The following is an 18,769-nucleotide window of genomic DNA, read 5'->3' as shown; positions in this document are numbered from 1 at the left end:
TACCTATATTCAAGATTACCTATAATGCCGAAAATTACCTAAAACGCCAAGAAGCAGGAAGAATTTGCAGCTCTTACCTACCCCAAGCTGACTCCTTGACCAAAATTCAGAATTGCTCCACAAAGATTTAGCAGAGATTGAGGCTTGAGTTTGGCCAACAAATCTTTTCACCAGGAACCACTTCATACTTAGATGTCTCCCCCGTTTAGTCAACGCTGAAATAAGCAACAGCTAGCAATGCATTTCCTACTGATTCCACTACATACCAATATTATTTATTATTTTATTGTTTTTGTTACAAATATTTATATACTGCTTTTTAACAAACATTCACAAAGCAGCGTACAGAGGTTGTGTTCTCACAATAGGAAAGACTGGCAAACCCTGCACATGCCATGAGAATCCAGAATTTCCAGCTATGCCACTTAAATTGCAGAGGTTAACCAGCATTTAATCAGGATACATAACCAGGATCAAAGCACTGGGCAGCTTTTTTTTTAAAAAGGAGAGATGATTATATAAGACAGACATTATAGTTCTGAACTAGCAAGTCTTTGTCTCACTCTAGTTCCTCCCCTTGTTCCTTGGGGCTTTATACTATGGGGCTTTTATATTCCCCATAAAGCCTGTGGGGCTTTATACTCCCAGTCCCCACAGTACTAAGAATTATTGGGGTGAGAGTGGGGGTTGCTGCACTTTGCTTCCTGCCGAGAAAGATATAAATGATTCAAGTCCTGCATTCAAGAAACAGATCAATTAGTCAATGCAGCTCTCCAGTAATTCTACTGAGTGCCACCCAAACAGTTTAGCTCACAACTGATCACTTGTAACTAGTAGCTAGGGAAGTCCAAAAACTCTGGGCATCTTTTCAGCATGAGACTACTCTCAATGAGGTATTTTGTCTTACAACATGGAAAATTTTCAGCAGCTACTTGGAAAACAACTCCTGATTTCCTGTTTTTTTCTTCTACTTACATGACAGCTGCGAGTATGGTCCCTCAGGCAAAACCTGACACTAAGCAAAACCTGACAACCAGAATGTGCCACTCTCAGCTCCAAAGAGACATCATGTAATGCTTGCCCCACCCTGCTCCCTTATGTATTGGATAATGTAAGGAGGAGTCAAAAATCTCACAAGTCCAATTCATTCCAGTCCAACCCTTTCTATATTGCCCCCTCCTTCAGGAGAAGGTACTTCACAAATCCTCTGTTTCGGTATTTCGTCTCTACCATCTTTGGAAAAAGCCACTACCTTGTCAATACCTCTTATAAAAGGCAGAACCCATAAACAGATGTTAATAGTTTCCAAGGTGCTAATAAGGCATGTCACATATTCCTTATCAGATTACCTAATTTAAGGGTTGGGAGGGAATCCTAAAAAGTTGCTTGACACATCCTGGCTCTTTTCTTCAAAAGAAAAAGCAATATTTAAGACACATGTACCCTTATATAAAACTTTCTGATGCCAGGGATCTCTCAAATAATGTGCTGCACAGAAGACTCACTTTGCTGTATTTTCCTTAAGAATATACTCTATAATTTTCCTCCTTTAGGTGCATCCAATCCTCTCTTATTAACTGCTCTGTGCTAGAGTGTGCTTCGGATGTTTCTGGCTACAAGGTGTTGACTACAAAGTGTATGCCACGTGCTGTGGATTTGCCCACAAATTCTCAGTTTGCTCATTTATATTAGCCCGATCACCATAAAGGTTCAATCCAGGTAACAATATGCGAAATCTCTAACAAAGCAAATACAGGCTCTCATATATACTTCCCCACACCAGGCTATACCTGGGACTCTGCTACCATGACATCTTTGATGACAGATGGTCCAAGTGGCTCGTTGTTCTCCAGCCTCACATAGGTGACTTGGTAGCCCCGGATCTGGCCATGCTGCTTGTTGGAGATGGGTGATTTCCAGGAGACACGGATGGTTGTTGAGTTCACTGGCTCTACCTCCACTTTCCGTGGCGGAGCACTGGGCACTGGAATGCACATGTGGAAACTTAGGCAAAGACAACCATCAGTGGTCAAACAGCAGTGTTGCAACGGTCAAACAGCAGCCTATGCCTCAAAGCTATTCCTTTCCCCTGAGCTTATCCTCAAACACAGTTTCTCAGAAAGAATACTGTCCTTTTCTGTTCAGAGGAAATACCACCATGCATTTTTGCTCTGCACATTGCCCAGATATATGAAGCACAGATTCCAAAGTTTACCCAAGTGATAACCTATCAATGACTACATCGCTATGACATATCAATGACCATATTGCTAGTCCAGTTATTCGCACCCTGTTCCCAGAAGGTGTAAAGTGAGCAGCTCTGCCCAGATCACAAAGTGTCCCAGCTCTACTGTATATACATACAAGGCAGTGGGTGGATTACAGGAACACACTGAGCAAGTGGGAACAGGCATTTATAACTTGATTGCTCCAAGATCAGCTGTTCCATTGCCTCAAGCAAGAGGAGGCAGGAGGCAGGTAGCTCTGGAGACTGAGGGCTGTGCATTCAACTTACAGAGAGTGCTTTTTGATAATAAAGTGAAAAATGACAGTCGCTTGAAAAATATTCAATTTCCTTGCAGGGAGAAGCATGTTCATAAGTCAGTTTATATTCCATTTACCATTTGGAAAAATTACATCTTTCTTACTGTGGGCTCTTGTACTGACTGTGACAAAAATGTCAAAGCAAAAATAAATAAATAAATAAACAAACAAACAAACTAGCCTCTCCAAAAGCACTGTCTGCTTGTGCATTTGAGGGGCAGGGCAATGCATTTCCTCCAGAGAATAACCTTGCCATGCTGCTACTCAGCATTAGCTTGAAAGCACAGAACAGTATTCTGCTTTGCAGGACAAATCCATGGTATCCAAAAGCACACTGTGCCCCAGTTGCCAGTGCTGCACGAGGTTAATTGGGGACAGCGAGCTGAATGGAACCTGCAAGGATTGTTCTACACAGGCACGCGACAGGCAGGCAAGCCTTTCAGCCTTAGGCAACTAGTTATTTTCTGCAGATTTCACTCTTAATTGTAGATAATTACATGAAGTGGAGTGCAGAGGAGAAAGAAGATGCAACAGTGTGGGGTGGGGGGGAGGAGGATGGAAGCAGGGCCAAATGAGGAATGAGAACGGCGATCATGGGCTTCAATCCAATTTGCTGCAAGAACGTGCACACTGTCTTTGCTGGATGGTTATTCATCCTTTCCAAAAGTGAATGGAAAGCAGATCTGACAGCAGTGTGATAACTAGATAATAACCCCTTCCCCCCACCTAGAGTTAGATGTGGCTGGGAGAATACCTGTGGCAGTTTTGTCAAGGCACAGCTATCATGAAGCTTATCTTTAGCTGGCATTAAAGTGCAGAGTCTTATGTTAGCAATTGTCTAGGGATTGGGTTCTGTTGGGTCAATGGAGGTCACCCCAATTACAGGAAGGGTGCATTAGCTACCGATGATATTTCAAGATGCAAAAATAATCACCCCCTTCTTGTGCTGCTACCTATGAAATATCAGTGCATCAGACGGTTCTAAAACCACTCTTGACAGAGAGCTTAGCTGGGATGGCCAACTGTGCAGTCCTCAAACTAATGCAGGGAGCTTGCTGTGACATTTCTAGGGTAGCAGCTTCCCTCTGGCTAGGGCTTTGCTAAACAAGAACTGAAGCAGACAATTCAGGCAGCAGGACACACAGATGCGCCAGTGACCCTCGGAAGTAGTCAACCAACTTTGCTATGCATCACTTCCCAGTACAGCAGTGAGTAGTGCAAAGGACGACACAGCATAGGCGGTTAAGCTGAAGAATACCTGCTTCTCATTTTGCCAGTAGCTCCCTTTCCCCAGTTGCCTGCCTATGCCCTCTTTGGCCTCTAAGGCCAGGATGTAGCCTGAGAAGTGCCTCCTGTCACCATGCACACTGGCACTTTCCGAGGGAGAGGCTTAAGCTGGCATGACATAACTGACAGACTTGCTAATGCAATGCATTTTTTGCTTCAGAATGTCCCTAACAGAGAGCTGCTCTGCCCATGTGACAGAGAGGAGAAATAGCAGAATGTAGGCAACAGGCATTCCACACAGCAGGGGTGGGAATTATGGTTTCATACATATGAGTTTCATATGTAACCTTTCTTATTAACTGTATTAGGCAGCACCACATTCTGGAAAGCCTGAAAAAGAAGCTGCCCCTATATGCTTTTTAAAGTTAATGTATGCCCATGTGCCTGTGTAAAATTTTGAAAGAAGTTGTCAGATGAGCTGTCTTAAGAACAGGGAGAAACAAACTCAACAGCAGCACAGCAAATGCCATACCATCGGCAGAACTAAAAGAGCCTATGTTACCTTCATCCTGAGTCATGAACCTACCGTCTTCATCAGTGCGAACCCAGACAGGGATGCTCTCTGGCCCAGGACCCACATCTGTGTGAGCCCTCACCCACACTTTGTACTCAGTCCATTTCTCCAGGTTGTTGATCTCCCATCTGGAGCGCTCATGTCCAATGCCCTCAATCACATGCTTGGTGCTGTCCTCTCCTTCCACCGCCTGGTATGCGATGGAATACTGCGTGATGACTCCATTGCGGCTCTGAGCCGGTGGTGGTACCCAACTTACCCGGATGGTGGTGGAGCTGGTGCTTACACATACGACCTCTTGGGGTGGGGCAGAAGGGGCTAGGGATAAATAAATGAAGTGGGGAGATGAGGGGAAATGGTTGGGCAAAAAACACACTCTACAGGGAGCTCTTACCCAGCCAACAGAGTTTCAACATAAAGCAAACCCCTTCATTTCCCTTGTTTGGGGGGACATACGAAGAAGAGTTTGAGTGGGAGGCAGTTTGTGCCACGCATGGGATTTATATCAAGGGCATTATTTATTTTAGTACTAAGTGCTAGAAATAGAAAAAAGAATCTGAAAGTACATGAATCAAGGAGATGACATATCACTAGAATAAGCATTAGGGAGAATGAGAAAGCAGAAATGGAGGAGGAAAAATCTGAGGCCTGAGAATGATGGAAACCAAGAAGGAAGTCAGAACAGTTTTGCATGGTCCCCTTGCATAACTTGGTAAAGCCCTGACTGAGGAAAGTATGACTAGACCATGCACACTGGGTAGCTGTCAATCCTGGAGGATGGGTTTATTGCATCAGATATACTGCAGTACACCTGCAAAGTGGGACATGAAGCAGGAAGCACCAAGGCTATGAGGAGAGTTTATGCAGAGGCAGAAGTCAACTTGCAAGCCGCACAGCTGAGGTGGACCAGACAGAGGTATAGATGGTAAAGGAGAAAGTCAAGGCAATTCAGGAGGAGGCCAAAGTGGGCAGGTGTCTACTCCATGAAACAGGCAGAGGGCTTAACTGTAAGTAGTCAATTCCCTAACACCTAAGCAAAGATTTTGGAGAGCAGGCCTCATTGGGATAACCTTTGCCCTGTTAACCCCTGCTTGACAAAGCTCCCAAGAATGAAGGAGAAGTTGTTATGACAAGCTTTAGGTAAGATAGAGGCATTCCCCATGTATGCTGATGGCTGGATAAGAGTCACACCCACAAAGCGCCAAAAACACAAGCTGCACCTTAACATCAGACAAGATCAAAATAAAAGTCAGCAACACAAGCAGAATAAATGGTACACGAGGTAGGAATGTTTTTCATAGCACACCAACATGCACATGTTCAAGCACTATCCACACATTTTGAACAATGAGCACCATGAAACAGATATTCTCAGAGGCAACACAGACACACTCATTATGCTCAGGGTGTGCCCTCCCTGGATATGCAAAGGTTACAAGTTATGCCTACTTGCCTGGCAAACAAAGGACCCCAGTAACTTGTATCAGTGTTCATTTGTTTAGGGCAGGATGAGCAGACAGCTGCTCGTCTCAACAGCAGAGCATCTCCAGGCAAATGCAAGGAGTGGAAGCACACTTCCCCGGGGTGGGCACCCCCCCCCCCCAAGGGACACAGAGTTTGTGCCTTGTGGGATTAGAGGAGGAGAATTTCAGTTGAGTTATTTGACAGTAAGATCAGGATATTCCACACCTTTATTTGCAAACATTTCTAAAGGCCCTTTCTATAGCAGAAACACTGGCTTCAGCTTTTCATTTGAGCCAGGTTTGGCTCTGAGGTTGGGATGGGGCCTTGGGGCCCAAGTTCTCTAAAATGATGCCATAGCTCAGAAGCATTGTTCAGTGATGTTGCAGGCTGTTTGCAGAAGACAGTATTTCTGAGACCTCAACAGCATGCCACACTGGAACTGCATGTAGCATTGAGCCAATGGCTCCTTCTCAACTGCAAGCCTAACCCGGCCTAGGGATGCCGAGCCTGGGTTCGGCTGCGCATGAGAACTGCTGGGATCAGGGCCAGCAGGGCAGCACCGCCTAGCCCCGCTTTCAAACCTGGCTGTTAGCCAAAGTTAAGGGAGCAAATGCTCCCTTAACCTGAGCTAGCTGCTTGTGTTTTCGCTGGGGCTATGTTTAGCCCCAGCATACACACAGAAGGGCGCCTAGCATGCCCGTCACCTGGGGGAATCCTCCAATGCATTGTGCGTGTGTTGCTTGGTGCATTGTGGGATCTCTGGAGGTTGGACCGCATTGTCCTGGCCTCCGGAGCTCAGCACTGCAGGCATGCAGCTCTGCTTGTCTGGAAGCGCGGCTCCCAACAGAAGAACTTGGTCATCTGGGGGAAAGGTGAGTTTACCAAGCCTTTTCCCCACCCACCTGCTGCCATGCCAATCCAGCTGTGTGAACAACCTCATGGTTTGCAGACAAAAGGTGCAGAGGAAGAAGAGGGTGCTTAACCCTTCCCTTGTTGCTTTCCCCCTCAATTCCCTCACCCCAGAGACACATGTCTTGAACCCTGCAGGGATTCGGGGTGGGAAGAAGCTAGCTGGGGAAAGAAAAAGCACCCTCTTCACCCACATCTTCTCCATTCCAAAGTGTGTTCTTTGCCAAGGCCACTTTGCCACAGAGAAGGAACCACTGGGCTAACAAGGTTGTAGTTACTGTGTAGTTTGGCACAGAGTATGTGCAGTGCCCTTCACTTAACTCTGACTACCAGACAGCCCACAAACATCTGGAGTTAGGAAATACAATCTCCTAGCAGGGTGGGTTCATGACACTACTTTTTATAATAAGAAGGCTTAGTGTCATAAGATTACTTACTCAGATAACTCCTCTCTGTTTCTGTCCTCAAATGCTAAATCAGCAAACCACTGCAAACACTTCAAAGAGATAACTTGCTAGTGTGCTAAATCAGCATGTGGTAAACTCAGATGCTTCACCAACCCCACATCCAATTCACGATGGCAAAACAAGTAAACACTGATGGGAAAAACCTCAAAAGGCCATGGTGTGTATTTGTCTCAAGGCATGTAATTCCCTTGACTTTCCTATGGATAATCAGAAACCTCAATTTCTTGGGTTTCTTGCTACAAAGCAGGTTTGCAAAACTTGAAAAAATCTAGGAGCTGTGTTAGGGTCAATTTGAGAGTTCCTGCTAGGGGACTTTATGAGGCAGGCTTCCCAGTGATCACAGCCAATTAATTTCTGCTTGGAATGTTTCATTTTATAATATACTAGTGTTTTTTAGCCCGTTACAATAACGGGCGCTAGCGTTCCCCTCACCTCCCGTTGAGGTTCCCCTCAACGTTGAGGTTCCCCTCACCTCCCGTTGGGCCTCCCCTCAACGTTGAGGTTCCCCTCCCGTTGAGGTTCCCCTCACCTCCCGTTGGGCCAAATCGGCCCAAACAACTGCCGCCGACGACCGCCCGCCCTCCCAGCTGCCCGAGTCCTCCTCACCCCCGTCTTTGTCCCGCGTAAGTTGGGCGATCAAGGACCATAATCTGTGAAGGAGAGAGGAGCTCGCAAACAGAGCTCCTCTCTCTGCAAAGCCTCTGCCCGAACTGGTGCTTTGGGCGCAAAGGACGCCTGTTGCGTCCTTTGCGCCCAAAGCGCCAGTTCGGGCAGAGGCTTTGCAGAGAGAGGAGCTCTGTTTGCGAGCTCCTCTCTCCTTCTCAGATTATGGTCCCTGATGATCGCCCGACTGACGCGGGCCGAAGACGGGGGTGAGGAGGACTCGGGCAGCTGGGAGGGCGGCAGTCGGTTGGCGGCAATTGTTTGGGCCGATTTGGCCCTTAATCAGGTGGGGGGGCGGCGGGGGCGACTGGTGGCGGTAGAAGTGTCCAGCCTGACCACTATTGTCTCTCGGCTGCCCCGTCTTTCCCCGCTCCCTTCTCTTGATCCGGGAGCCAACATGGCCGCCCGTGTCTGGGCGGCCGTATCTTTCTCGGCAGTTCTGGGCATGCGCTCCGCACATGCCCAGAACTGCCGAGAAAGACACGGGCGGCACGGGATCACGCTTTACCCTTTTATTATAGAGGATGAAAAATGAAAGGGGAAACAGATGCTTTTATTTCACACATACCCTGACACCTGGGAGATGAGTGGAGAAGTTCCTTCCTTTAGTTGTAGACTGGGATCCATGAATGGTTAATACCCCACAAAACCTTCCTTTAGTTGCTGGACATCATGTCCTGTGCACAGACTCTGAACAGTTACAGAGAGTTGTGCATAAACCACTGCTTGGAGATCTCTGCAGTGTACTTTGCTTCTGAGATTTGTCAGCTTTGCCTTGTTAATATGATAGCTGGGGAAGTGCCCAGTCACTGCCTATCAATACACATGCTTCCATCTTTAGCTGCTAAACAGAACAATTACCAGTGTCCACATTCAGAATGTGTCCCCCAACGTCAAATATTTATAATGCTTCCATCTGAATATTGTTTTACATATTCTGTCCAATCCATCGTGCTGGCACTAAGATCCCATTAGCTGAAGAGCAAGTTAAACAGGGCTGCTGGAATGCTTATGATTGATATGCTAATGAAAGGAGGAAAGGTCATTCCAATCATGAGTGGAACCGTTCTTCCTCACCCTGATTCATCCCAGGCACCCTCTGCTCCACACAGAGAGGACTGCTGTTGCCTCCTCCACTGTAGCCCCACAGAGTCACTAAATCCTTGACAGATGGCACAAACGGAAATGTCTCTCTTTCCCCCTTTAATGCTCTATGAATAAAAGTAAGCCCCCAAATCGTTAGTGAAAACAAGCTTATCACAGAGCTCTTTGATAGCTTTAATCTGCTTATGTGCAGCACTTTGAGGTTCCAATAAAGGTGCCCTGGTCTCCTACTCTACCAGTATAGGGGCTGAGGAGAGAATGAAAGCAATCCAAGCTTGGGTCACCCCTTTATCTAGCCCTCTTGCTAACTCCATTGTTGCCTGGTGCTGCTTGCTTCGAGCTTTCAGGGAGGAGAAAATCACACTCTTCTTTCTTTCACTCCATAAAACTCAACATGTGCACAAAACACTACTCCATCTCACTCAACATATGCCCCTTTAAAAAACTATTAATGATCCCATCTATTTGCAACCACAGATCCCCCATCCCACTCCTGAGTTAATTCTTGCAACTTTGCAAATGCCTGCAGTGCAGCAGCAATGTAGTATTTGTTGCACTCCTCTTATATGGAGATGGCCAGATATGCCACAGAAGAGTGAGAAAAGGGGAGGGACAGTGTCTGTAACTGCTGGGATATGAGCACATGCAGAGCAGGGATGCGCATGCACAAGGTGCAGCTAATCAGACACTCTGTAAGCCTGCTCACAACTGAATGGCAGGGGGGCAGGGGTGGGAATGTGGCAGTAAACTCACAGAGACACAGGGAATAAATCCCATCACCTATTTCCTTTCTCCAGCATATCTGTGAGTCTACTTGTTGAAAGGGGAAAGGATGATCTGACTGAAGGACACAAGAATAAAACTTACCCTGGCCAATGGTCCTGCTTCAGAGCCATAGTTGGCTTGGCACTCCACATCTTTCTAGCTATTGGTTCCAACCTGCCCATTACCTTTTGTCTGAAAGTGCAAGAATCTTGCCCCTTGCTCACTTCCTCGCAACCAAGCAGAGACACTTACTGGACTGTGCTGTCCGGGCTTCCAAAACTGGGGTTTGGACTCCAAGTCCAAGCTCAGAACGGGCTCCCAATTGGAAATGGTAGAGTGTGTCTGGCTTGAGCCCTTCAACTGCGTATGAAGAGACCTGGTCAAACTCCACCTTATGCTACAAAAGGAAAGAACAAGTTTTGTTTTTACTTGGGTGGAAATTAAGAAGAGCATAGTTTTTGGCATGACTTCATCTCACCCCACAAGATTTTGGGCCTTAGTAATTAACTCCTACATATCCATCATGTGATAATACAGTATTAAAGGTCACTGAACCGAGATGCTAACACTGTATCTCTGTGGGAAAGCAACACATACTCCTTGCAGAGCTTGGAGGCCTCTTCAGATGTGAGGCCTCGGGTCAACCAACCTGACACCAAAGCAGCAAAAAACTCATGGCCCTGTCTCTCTTCAAGACTAAAACTCCTGCCCACTGGAAGACCTAGCAGCACCCATGACATCTTTCAATATCTGGAAGAGCCTGCGAGACTTTTTAGAAGCCCACCTGCATGAAAGGGTTTGGGTGAATTTATCACTTTGTTGAGGTATGTGGGCACTGTCCATAATATGTAACTATTAATAAAGGGGGCACAATGTTTAAAAATGGACCCAAATCTGTAATTGCTGCAGTCTCCTGTTTTTGGCTTTATACTGTATTACTGATTGATCTAAGATCCAATACACAGAATTCTCAGGAGACATGGCCTTGGGTAGGACTGTGTGTATTTATTACATACAAGTGTAGAAAAGCCACTGAATTTGATACTAGTCACATCATTCAGGATCCAGATAATTTCACTTTTAAAAGAAAGCTTCTTGTCTTGAAAGCTGCAAAGATAGGCTCGAAAGCATGAGAATAATGCCTGGTGAAACCTCAGGGTCAAAGAAGCTCAGTAGAATTTGCAGTGATTAAGGCAGTGGGGATTTAGTACTGTTCCTTGCTCTTCCTCATGACTAACATAATAAATTATTTACATTAATAGATATATGCAAATTTGTTTTATATACACTGGCTTTATATACATTGATTTGCAGCCCTCCGGCAGTAGAAGGAAGTCTGTGGAGGTCTGCAAGGAGCCTTTAGCATCTCTGTGCTGAAGGCTCCTTGCACAGTGGACCTGGTGTAGAGGGGGAATTATTTTTGTGGCTCTCCCTTCCCTCCAAAAGCTCTTTCCACTAGTATATATATTTCTACCCCTGCTAACTGAGCAAAGAGGCATCTTTTTGACGTGGTGATTCTCTTTATTTAGCAGGGGGAGAGTAACTGGCCCTATTCAGCCCTAGCATGGTACTTCCATTACTGTTGCTAGTGTCTATCTTCTGTTTCTTTTTAGATTGTGAGCCCTTGGGGACAGAGAGCCATCTTATTTACTTATTTATTATTTCTCTATGTAAACCACTTTGGAAACTTTTGTTGGAAAACGGTATATAAATATGTGTTGTTTGTCTTGTTTGTTTGTATAAATCTGTTCCTAAGCTCTCAGAAACACATTTATATCAATTGAAAGGGCTTTTAGAGGAAAGGGAATGATGTGAAAATAATTCCCCCCTCCCACTTTGTGCCAAGTCTGCTGTGCAAAGGAGGTCTCAGCGCAGGGAAGCTTGTAGACCTGCAGTCCTCCTTCCGCTGCCAGAGGGCTGCGGTTCATGTCAGCCATCATTTTAACCAGTCACAGAATTTATAGTTTCCTTCTTTCTTTCAAAGCACAAACACAGCCCTGGTCTTAGGGCATTTCATGTAATCCCTGAAGCCATTTTTAAAAGGAGATAATTTTACAGACAAATAGAGTTGTGCATTCTCCCTGCAGTCATACCGAAAGAAGCAGCACCACTTCCCTGCAGACCTTTGGCTAATCAGAGCCATGAACTAATGGTCTGAAGGCCTGCCATTGTACAGGCAGCCTCTGAGGCCTGATCCAAATACTTATGCAGTGAAGTGGATGCTGCCAAAAATAATTTCTCATAGTCATGGATCCATATGACAGTCACAAAAACTCTTGAACTTGCTTTCCAAATGGAAGCACATGCTAAGGTACTCTAAAAACATGCTAAGCAAAGAGGTTAGGGAGTGGTAGGAGGCCAAATCACATTTCTGAAGTGCATGTGGAGGTGGTGGATGGGAAGCTGGATAGTCTCAGTCCCGACAGGGCAAGTGGGATGGCAAGCAATGAAATCAGTGCATCAATAAATCAATAAAATCAAGGATAAAGAATAACAGCAGTTGCCATGAAATTCCTCTTATTAACGATGAGGGGCAAAGAAATCCTCATCGTAGAAGTCTCTGATATAACCATTATCTGGAGGCTATTCAATGTAGTTACATTTATCAAAATCTTCATAACAATGATGATAGGTGTATGGATTAGAGCATGGTGGTGGTTCAAAGTGCCAGGTACCGTTCCAGGATCCTGGGAGTCAAATCCAAGGTCAAATTCTGGTCGGGGTTCAGTAAGATTAGTCTCAAAACAAGTAGCAGAGATGCAAGAAGACCAGGCTGACTAGTTGAAATCTGTTACTGTTCAAATCACATACTGAATGTTGGGTTCTGGACAATTTCTGTTCTGGTAAACTCAGCTGAAACCTGAAGAGGTGGAAGCTTCTTACATATCTTTATAAGGGCTGTCTGAAAAAAGGATGAGGAACCTGGAGTCTGATGACATAGCTTCCATTTGTTTTTGCTACATGCATTCCAACAATTCACCCACAATCTAACCTTCTTAGATCTGATTTCTGAGTAGAAATAGGAGTGCTTCTCAGGGCAATATGAGGTTCTTTCGTTAGATCCAAAACTGGTAGTAGTAGTCATGCATATCTACACATATCCCCTTTATGCACATTGAGCTTGTGAGTCATGTCCATCCTATGAGACTCAATAGCAGAGGTGGAAGCCATAGGAAAAGTTGAAGCAGACCTGGAGCTGAGCAAACCGTCCTTAGTAGGAAAGAAATGTTTACAAATTGAAGTAGCTAAAGATGAAGATTCGGCTGTGCAGGGCTTTGCCAATGAATTGGATGCCAACAAAGCTCTCTCCCAAAGCAAAGCAGATATACTTGATTCCAAAAAGCTTGCTGAGTAAACCAGTGGCAATGCTCGCATGTTTGCACTACATGCTCCTCACCCAGACAGAGCAGGCACTTAGTGTGACTATCAGTGGAGGGAAGTTTTGTCCCACACTTAGAACACCTCTTAAAGGTGACTTTACTGGCTACAGGAACTTAGCTTTGGTCAGGCAATAGCACCAACCAAAGCTGTGGAATTGGGGTGGGTGGGGGGGAGGACATGGAAAAATAAAAACATACGAACTACAGAAAGAAATTACCTAAATGAGAAAAGAAAGAAGAAAACATGAAAATAAAAGAAGGCAATGAGGCACAAGCTCACTTGATCAAATAACCAAGAATGAAGATTCCTTTTGAAGATTCCTCTTTCCAAAGAAGAACTGAGGGAAGATAGCGGTATATATAGTTATTTGGGGCAGGATTCCTGCCAAAATGCTCCGAGGAAAAGCTCTGGAAATGACCAAACAAGGAACTGTACAGGCGTAAAACCCATAGGTGGGAATCTACAGAGACCACCAAGTAGAACATTTTAATTGGACCAGCTAAGGAGCATCAAAATATGCATCCCAGAACCACAGACAGCCATGATAAAAGTATTTTACTAGCAACAGGTTTTCCTCACCTGGACCCCATCCTTCCCTTCCCAGTAAAATAGCTCATACTTGGTGATGCGCTCCTGGGTGGCTGGCAGCCATGTCAGCATGATTCGTGTGTCAGACTCTGCCTCAGCCTGGAAGTCAGCTGGCTGAGATGGAACTGGAGAACAACAACAAAACCCAAGAGTCAAGGACCATCCCAGTTGCATTATCATGAGCACTGTTTAACCTATTCTTTTGCCCCATCCCTAAACTCCATTCAAGAAAATACACTTTTCACCTCAGGCTAGAGCTGGTCTTGTGGTAGCAAGCATGACTTGTCCCCTTAGCTAAGCAGGGTCCATCCTGGTTGCATATGAATGGGAGACTAGATGTCTGAGCATTGTGAGATATTCCCCTCAGGGGATGGAGATGCTCTGGGAAGAGCAGAAAGTTCCAAGTTCCCTCCCTGGCTTCATCAAGATAGGGCTGAGAGAGACTCCTGCCTACAACCTTGGCAAAGCAGCTGCCAGTCTGTGAAGATAATACTGAGCTAGATAGACCAGTGGTCTGACTCAGTATATGGCAGCTTCCTATGTTCCTATCCACAACTATGCTTAAGTCACTTGTTAACTCGGCAGACACCTCTCCCCCACAAACACAACACTTATACATTTATCTCCAGAGTGCAAATGGGATACTGTCTATAACATGGGAAAGGGCAAGTTGCCCATCATTACCCAGTCAGATGTTTCCCACAGTATACACAGCTGATCTGTGGATCATACTTTAAACATGACTTTGTGGACACAGATGTATCAGTTCCTGGACAGAGTGGAGAGTGTGTTCCCCCACAACCTATAATACATACCACCCTGCTGGGTCTTGACTTGGATGACGTCAGAAGGGGGCCCATCTCCTACTGAGGTAAAAGCCAAGACACGGATACTATAGGTGGTCACAGGTATCAAGCTGCTCACAGTGGTGAGGTGACTATCATCAGTGTTGTGTTTCTGCCACATGTTGAGTTGTTGGTGGGGGTCAGTGGTGTAGTACACCCGATAGCCACGGATCAGCCCATTGGGCTCTTCAGGTTGTTCCCATTGTACCAGCATGGTGCTTGCACTTAGCATACGTGCCTGCACTTTGAGGGGTGGACTTGATGGGGCTTGCTCTCCTGTCCGTGCCTCAACCAGCTCACTAGGGAGGCTCCTGCCAATGTTATTGACAGCAATAATGCGGAACTCATATTCAGAGAAGGGGCTTAGACCACCAATGCTGTAGCGAGTAGTTGCTACACCATCTACTTCCTGGAAAGTGCCCTCCCATGACTTGGGCTTATACTGGATGACATAGTAGGAGATAGGGTCAGCATTTCCCGAGTCCCAGGTGAGAGTCACACTGGTGGCTGTTGTCTCAGTCACTAATGGCTCCATTGGTGGCTTTGGCAGGGCTGAAAGCAGAAAGCATGGTGTCAATAAATACTGCAACATGCAGAGATATAGAAGAGGTTCAAACCCCTACTAACATTCTCCTTTAAATGCAAAATCATTTCATACTCTGAAACTTACATTTTTATATTACATATTACCATATATTGCTTGAAGTGCTTCTTAATGGTAGGGTAAACACAGCAATCATGTTATTAGATGTGCTCAAAGCACTTGCTAGAAGCAGACTAAAAAGGTAATTTAAACAACGATCCAAGGCAGGTTTTCCAAGGGAAAGGGGTAATTCATCAGAGGTACACTTTGGTAAGCTTGGTTAAGGGCCAATTCAAGGAGTACACCAAGGGCAATAGTAGCTCCTGTACTGTAACTATAAGAGCAACAAGATTGTGGCCTACAGGAACTTGTGGCAAAAATTTAAAGAGATGAAGGATGTCTGGGCAGCATATAAAACCTGATGTAGCCCAAGGGCCTCATCTGTTGGGGCATTCATGATTTATTGAGAAAATTCAGATGAGAATCCTACTATGTTGACAAATTAACAGGAAAGCTGAACTACCCTAGCACAACCATAATCTATTACATCAAGACTCTCCCATGCACCAAACGTAACAGTAGTAGAATAGCAGATACAAAAAAAGCACTCATGACCATGAAGCAAAGTCCTCTCTCTCAGAAAGACAGACTTCCTGGCTCTCATATGGATCTCATTATTTGGCTGTATAAACTTAAATAATGGTTAGCAAGGATGTTTAGCAAGGCAACAAAATTCTTACCAAGCTTTGTCAAGTGGGCTGCCATAGATATGCTATCTGGGGTGCCATTTTATACTATCGAGATAAAGAGGGAAACCAAAGAATATGAGAGTGAAAATACAGTGGAAGGATTAATGAAAAGAACACCTCCCAGCACTTCTCATTATGACTTGCACTATGACTGTGATGTTGGGCTTTCTAACCTCTATTTTATACAAAATCAAATTAAAGGGGCCTAGAAGATGAATGCTGAGTAACATGAGCAAGGAGAAAGACTTGTGAATAAGTCTTAAAAATCTTCTGTGAGAAATGTCTGGTAGAGAATTTGTCCAGGTCAATGAGGGGTGTACATAAATTTCACAGTATTGTTTGACTAGTTTCTTTCAGCAAAGATACGACCGTAATTTAGGAAGGTGCTTGTGAATGTAGACAGATGTAGATTTCCAGTCCGGGTAGATTAGCTTCACCTGTTATGAAGTCATGGACCTGAAGGAGCACACTTTGGGAAGGAATAGGTGAGAGATCCTATTCTTAGCCTTTCTTAGCCATTGTCCTCAGTAATGGCAGTCTATACTTGCAACCATCAGAAGGGTTAACACTTAATGGTCTCTTTCAACTGTTTCCAGATCCTCCTACATCATCTTCAAAATTTCCAAGAACAAAATTTTCGCTTGCATCTGCAATGGGTCTGCTCCCATTTCAGACAGGAGTTTCCTATACCAGGGAGAATTTTCAGTTCCAGTGTGAGATTGTTGAACCACAATAATTTTCTCTTTGGAATCATTCACAACTTGAATCTGCCTAGTTCTAAACAAACAAGGCCAGGAGACGGAGTCAAGCGCAATGAATTTGGTTCAAGAATTCTTACCCACTTCACGAATGATTCCTCAGAAAGATGGGGATTCCTGTCCAATCAAAATCTATTCCCCACCAACGTCTTAGTTGTCTCTTCCCAAAGCTAATTTAACAATGCTAGAAATCTGCATCTGTCTGGCACATGCTGCTGCCTGGCACTATGGAATGTACAGATTACCATGGGGAGCATCTTACCTTTGACAGTGATTTGTGCTGTTGCATGGATTACGCCCAGTGAGGACATGGCTTCACAGGTGTAGTTAGCTGATTTTGTGATATTGATCAGCTCCAGAACATTTCTACCCAATGGCATGTCATCTTCTTTCGTCAGCTCCACCTCTCCAACAATCCATTTCACATAGGGCATTGGGGACCCCACTGCAACACACGTAAGGTTCACACTCCCTCCAGGCATCACCTCATGGTTGCTTGGTGGGATTGAGAATCGAGGTGACACTCGCCGCACTGAAACAAGGAACAGACAGCTAGTAGGCTCACAGGTCATTGATATTCATTTGCTTTGCACCTGAGGGGAATGGGAGTGGGGGAAAGAGTCAACATTTGTCCTAAGAGGTAAAAAATCAATCCAGAAGAAGAGAATTCTGTACAAGAGTTGTTCTCTTCTCTGACAAGTTGTATGCCAATGGCTCTCTTTTTTGAGCCACTGGCCTTTTATCAGGAGTTCAACAGTACGACACTATTCTCCTCTCCACTAAGATTATTTAAGCATACTACCGACATTAAATGTATTCCTGTTTCAACTGCATCCCATTAATTAGAAAATAAGTTCACTCCCTATTCATAGGGTGCACTGAACCTCTGCAAGATGAAATTACCTGCTCAACTGGCTGGTTTAACCTGCAGGCTAAAACTATCTTGCAGGGGCAGCTACAGGTTTTGTTTTTAAAATACTGTGTGCACGACCACTAGCTAAAATAGCATTCCTATTGAAGACGGAGCCATGAGCCTTGGCCATCTCAAAGCCCAATCAGATCACTTTGGTAGGTATGAGAGAGTTCATCCTAATGGACAAGATATCAGATCCAAGCTGACAGCAGGGACCTGGGTGATGAGGTCTTCCCCACCTTTGGCAATGTGCTCCAGGAGACAGATCACTCCTTATTATACCATGCAGCATCTCTTCATATCAAGCTCCTCACTGGGTTTATTTGTAGGCAAACCCTCAGATCCACTAAAGCTCCCTGGCTGTTGGCTGCACAAACTTCAGTCAGGGAAATGACACTTGAGAAATGAGGCCCTTTCTGTAAGGCCAGTGTTATGGGCCAATTTAAGCAGGAATCGAGAAACACAACTGAGCACAGTAAATCTTTGTCTCCTCTGGGCAAACTCATTTCAGGTTTTGTTTAAAAAGGGAGGAAGGCTGTAATGTGTCTCTTCTGGGAAGCCTGCTTCCCTGGAATGGAGATATCAGGGCATGATGATGAGCGGTGTAGAGCTGACTCGCTGGTGGAGAGCCTGCTCCTCCTTAATACGACAGCCTCTTCAATTCATGCAGTCAGGGCTGGCAGAGTAGTGAAGAGCTGCACTGCAGAGGGTTAGGGTCAATTCAGAAGCAGTGGGGTAGACTATTTGTTAGCAAGATGGGAGAGACTTGCTTAGGGGCTACAGCCCGCTGGGAGTACTTCATGCTGGGCTTCCTCCAGGGCCTTCTCCAGCACCACAAAATCTTGTTAGAAAAGGGGCAGCTGCCGACAGACATGCTGACAAGACTCAGCTCAGCCTGACAGGCTGACACTTCCCCTAATCAAATTTCACTTGAGCTCTCTTTGATGATTCATTCCCAAACCAGCAGACTTGCAGAAATAGACTGAACACAGAAGCCCCCACGCAAGCATGTACAACAGAGTGAGGGTTTGGGGATAAATTAGACAATACTGTCAACAGTGTGTGCATACTACACACCGGCTCAGTGACAAAACAGGGCTCATTAGCTCCTTATCAGCTGGGGGGAATGATAACGTGCATTTTTCAAACATCTAAATCTATAGCCTTGTGGGTTGTTACTTTTAATCAATTATTCAATCTCAGTTCAATAGCGACATGCATGATCACCAGTGAGA

At 45.2% G+C, this 18,769-nt stretch overlaps 1 protein-coding gene and 1 long non-coding RNA gene across 26 annotated transcripts in view; one reads left to right on the top strand and one right to left on the bottom strand.

Annotated features, from left to right (window-relative positions):
- PTPRF (protein tyrosine phosphatase receptor type F) overlaps positions 1–18,769 on the bottom strand; it is a 759,513-nt gene that overhangs the window by 95,252 nt on the left and 645,492 nt on the right. For 19 of the 25 annotated variants that reach the window (XR_008305992.1, XM_053244735.1, XM_053244734.1 and 16 more), the window contains 6 exons: positions 16,884–17,153; positions 14,502–15,083; positions 13,678–13,811; positions 9,970–10,114; positions 4,358–4,663; positions 1,791–1,984 (listed from right to left, as the gene is read on the bottom strand). Coding sequence is in view for 24 of the 25 variants with exons in the window: in XM_053244735.1 (XP_053100710.1) it covers positions 1,791–1,984; positions 4,358–4,663; positions 9,970–10,114; positions 13,678–13,811; positions 14,502–15,083; positions 16,884–17,153 (1,631 nt within the window). In the remaining variant the exon portion in view is untranslated. The remainder of the gene's footprint in view (positions 1–1,790; positions 1,985–4,357; positions 4,664–9,969; positions 10,115–13,677; positions 13,812–14,501; positions 15,084–16,883; positions 17,154–18,769) is intronic. The other 6 variants (XM_053244745.1, XM_053244746.1, XM_053244747.1 and 3 more) reach the window with 1 other exon arrangement.
- LOC128322789 (uncharacterized) overlaps positions 1–18,769 on the top strand; it is a 61,869-nt gene that overhangs the window by 5,006 nt on the left and 38,094 nt on the right. The gene's annotated exons all lie outside the window — the stretch shown is intronic.

The sequence above is a fragment of the Hemicordylus capensis genome, chromosome 4 (genome assembly GCF_027244095.1).
Source record: "Hemicordylus capensis ecotype Gifberg chromosome 4, rHemCap1.1.pri, whole genome shotgun sequence".
Classification (NCBI taxonomy): Eukaryota; Metazoa; Chordata; class Lepidosauria; order Squamata; family Cordylidae; genus Hemicordylus; species Hemicordylus capensis.
The sequence above is the reverse complement of the archived record's forward strand: the minus strand, read 5'-3'. Positions and strand labels throughout refer to the sequence as shown.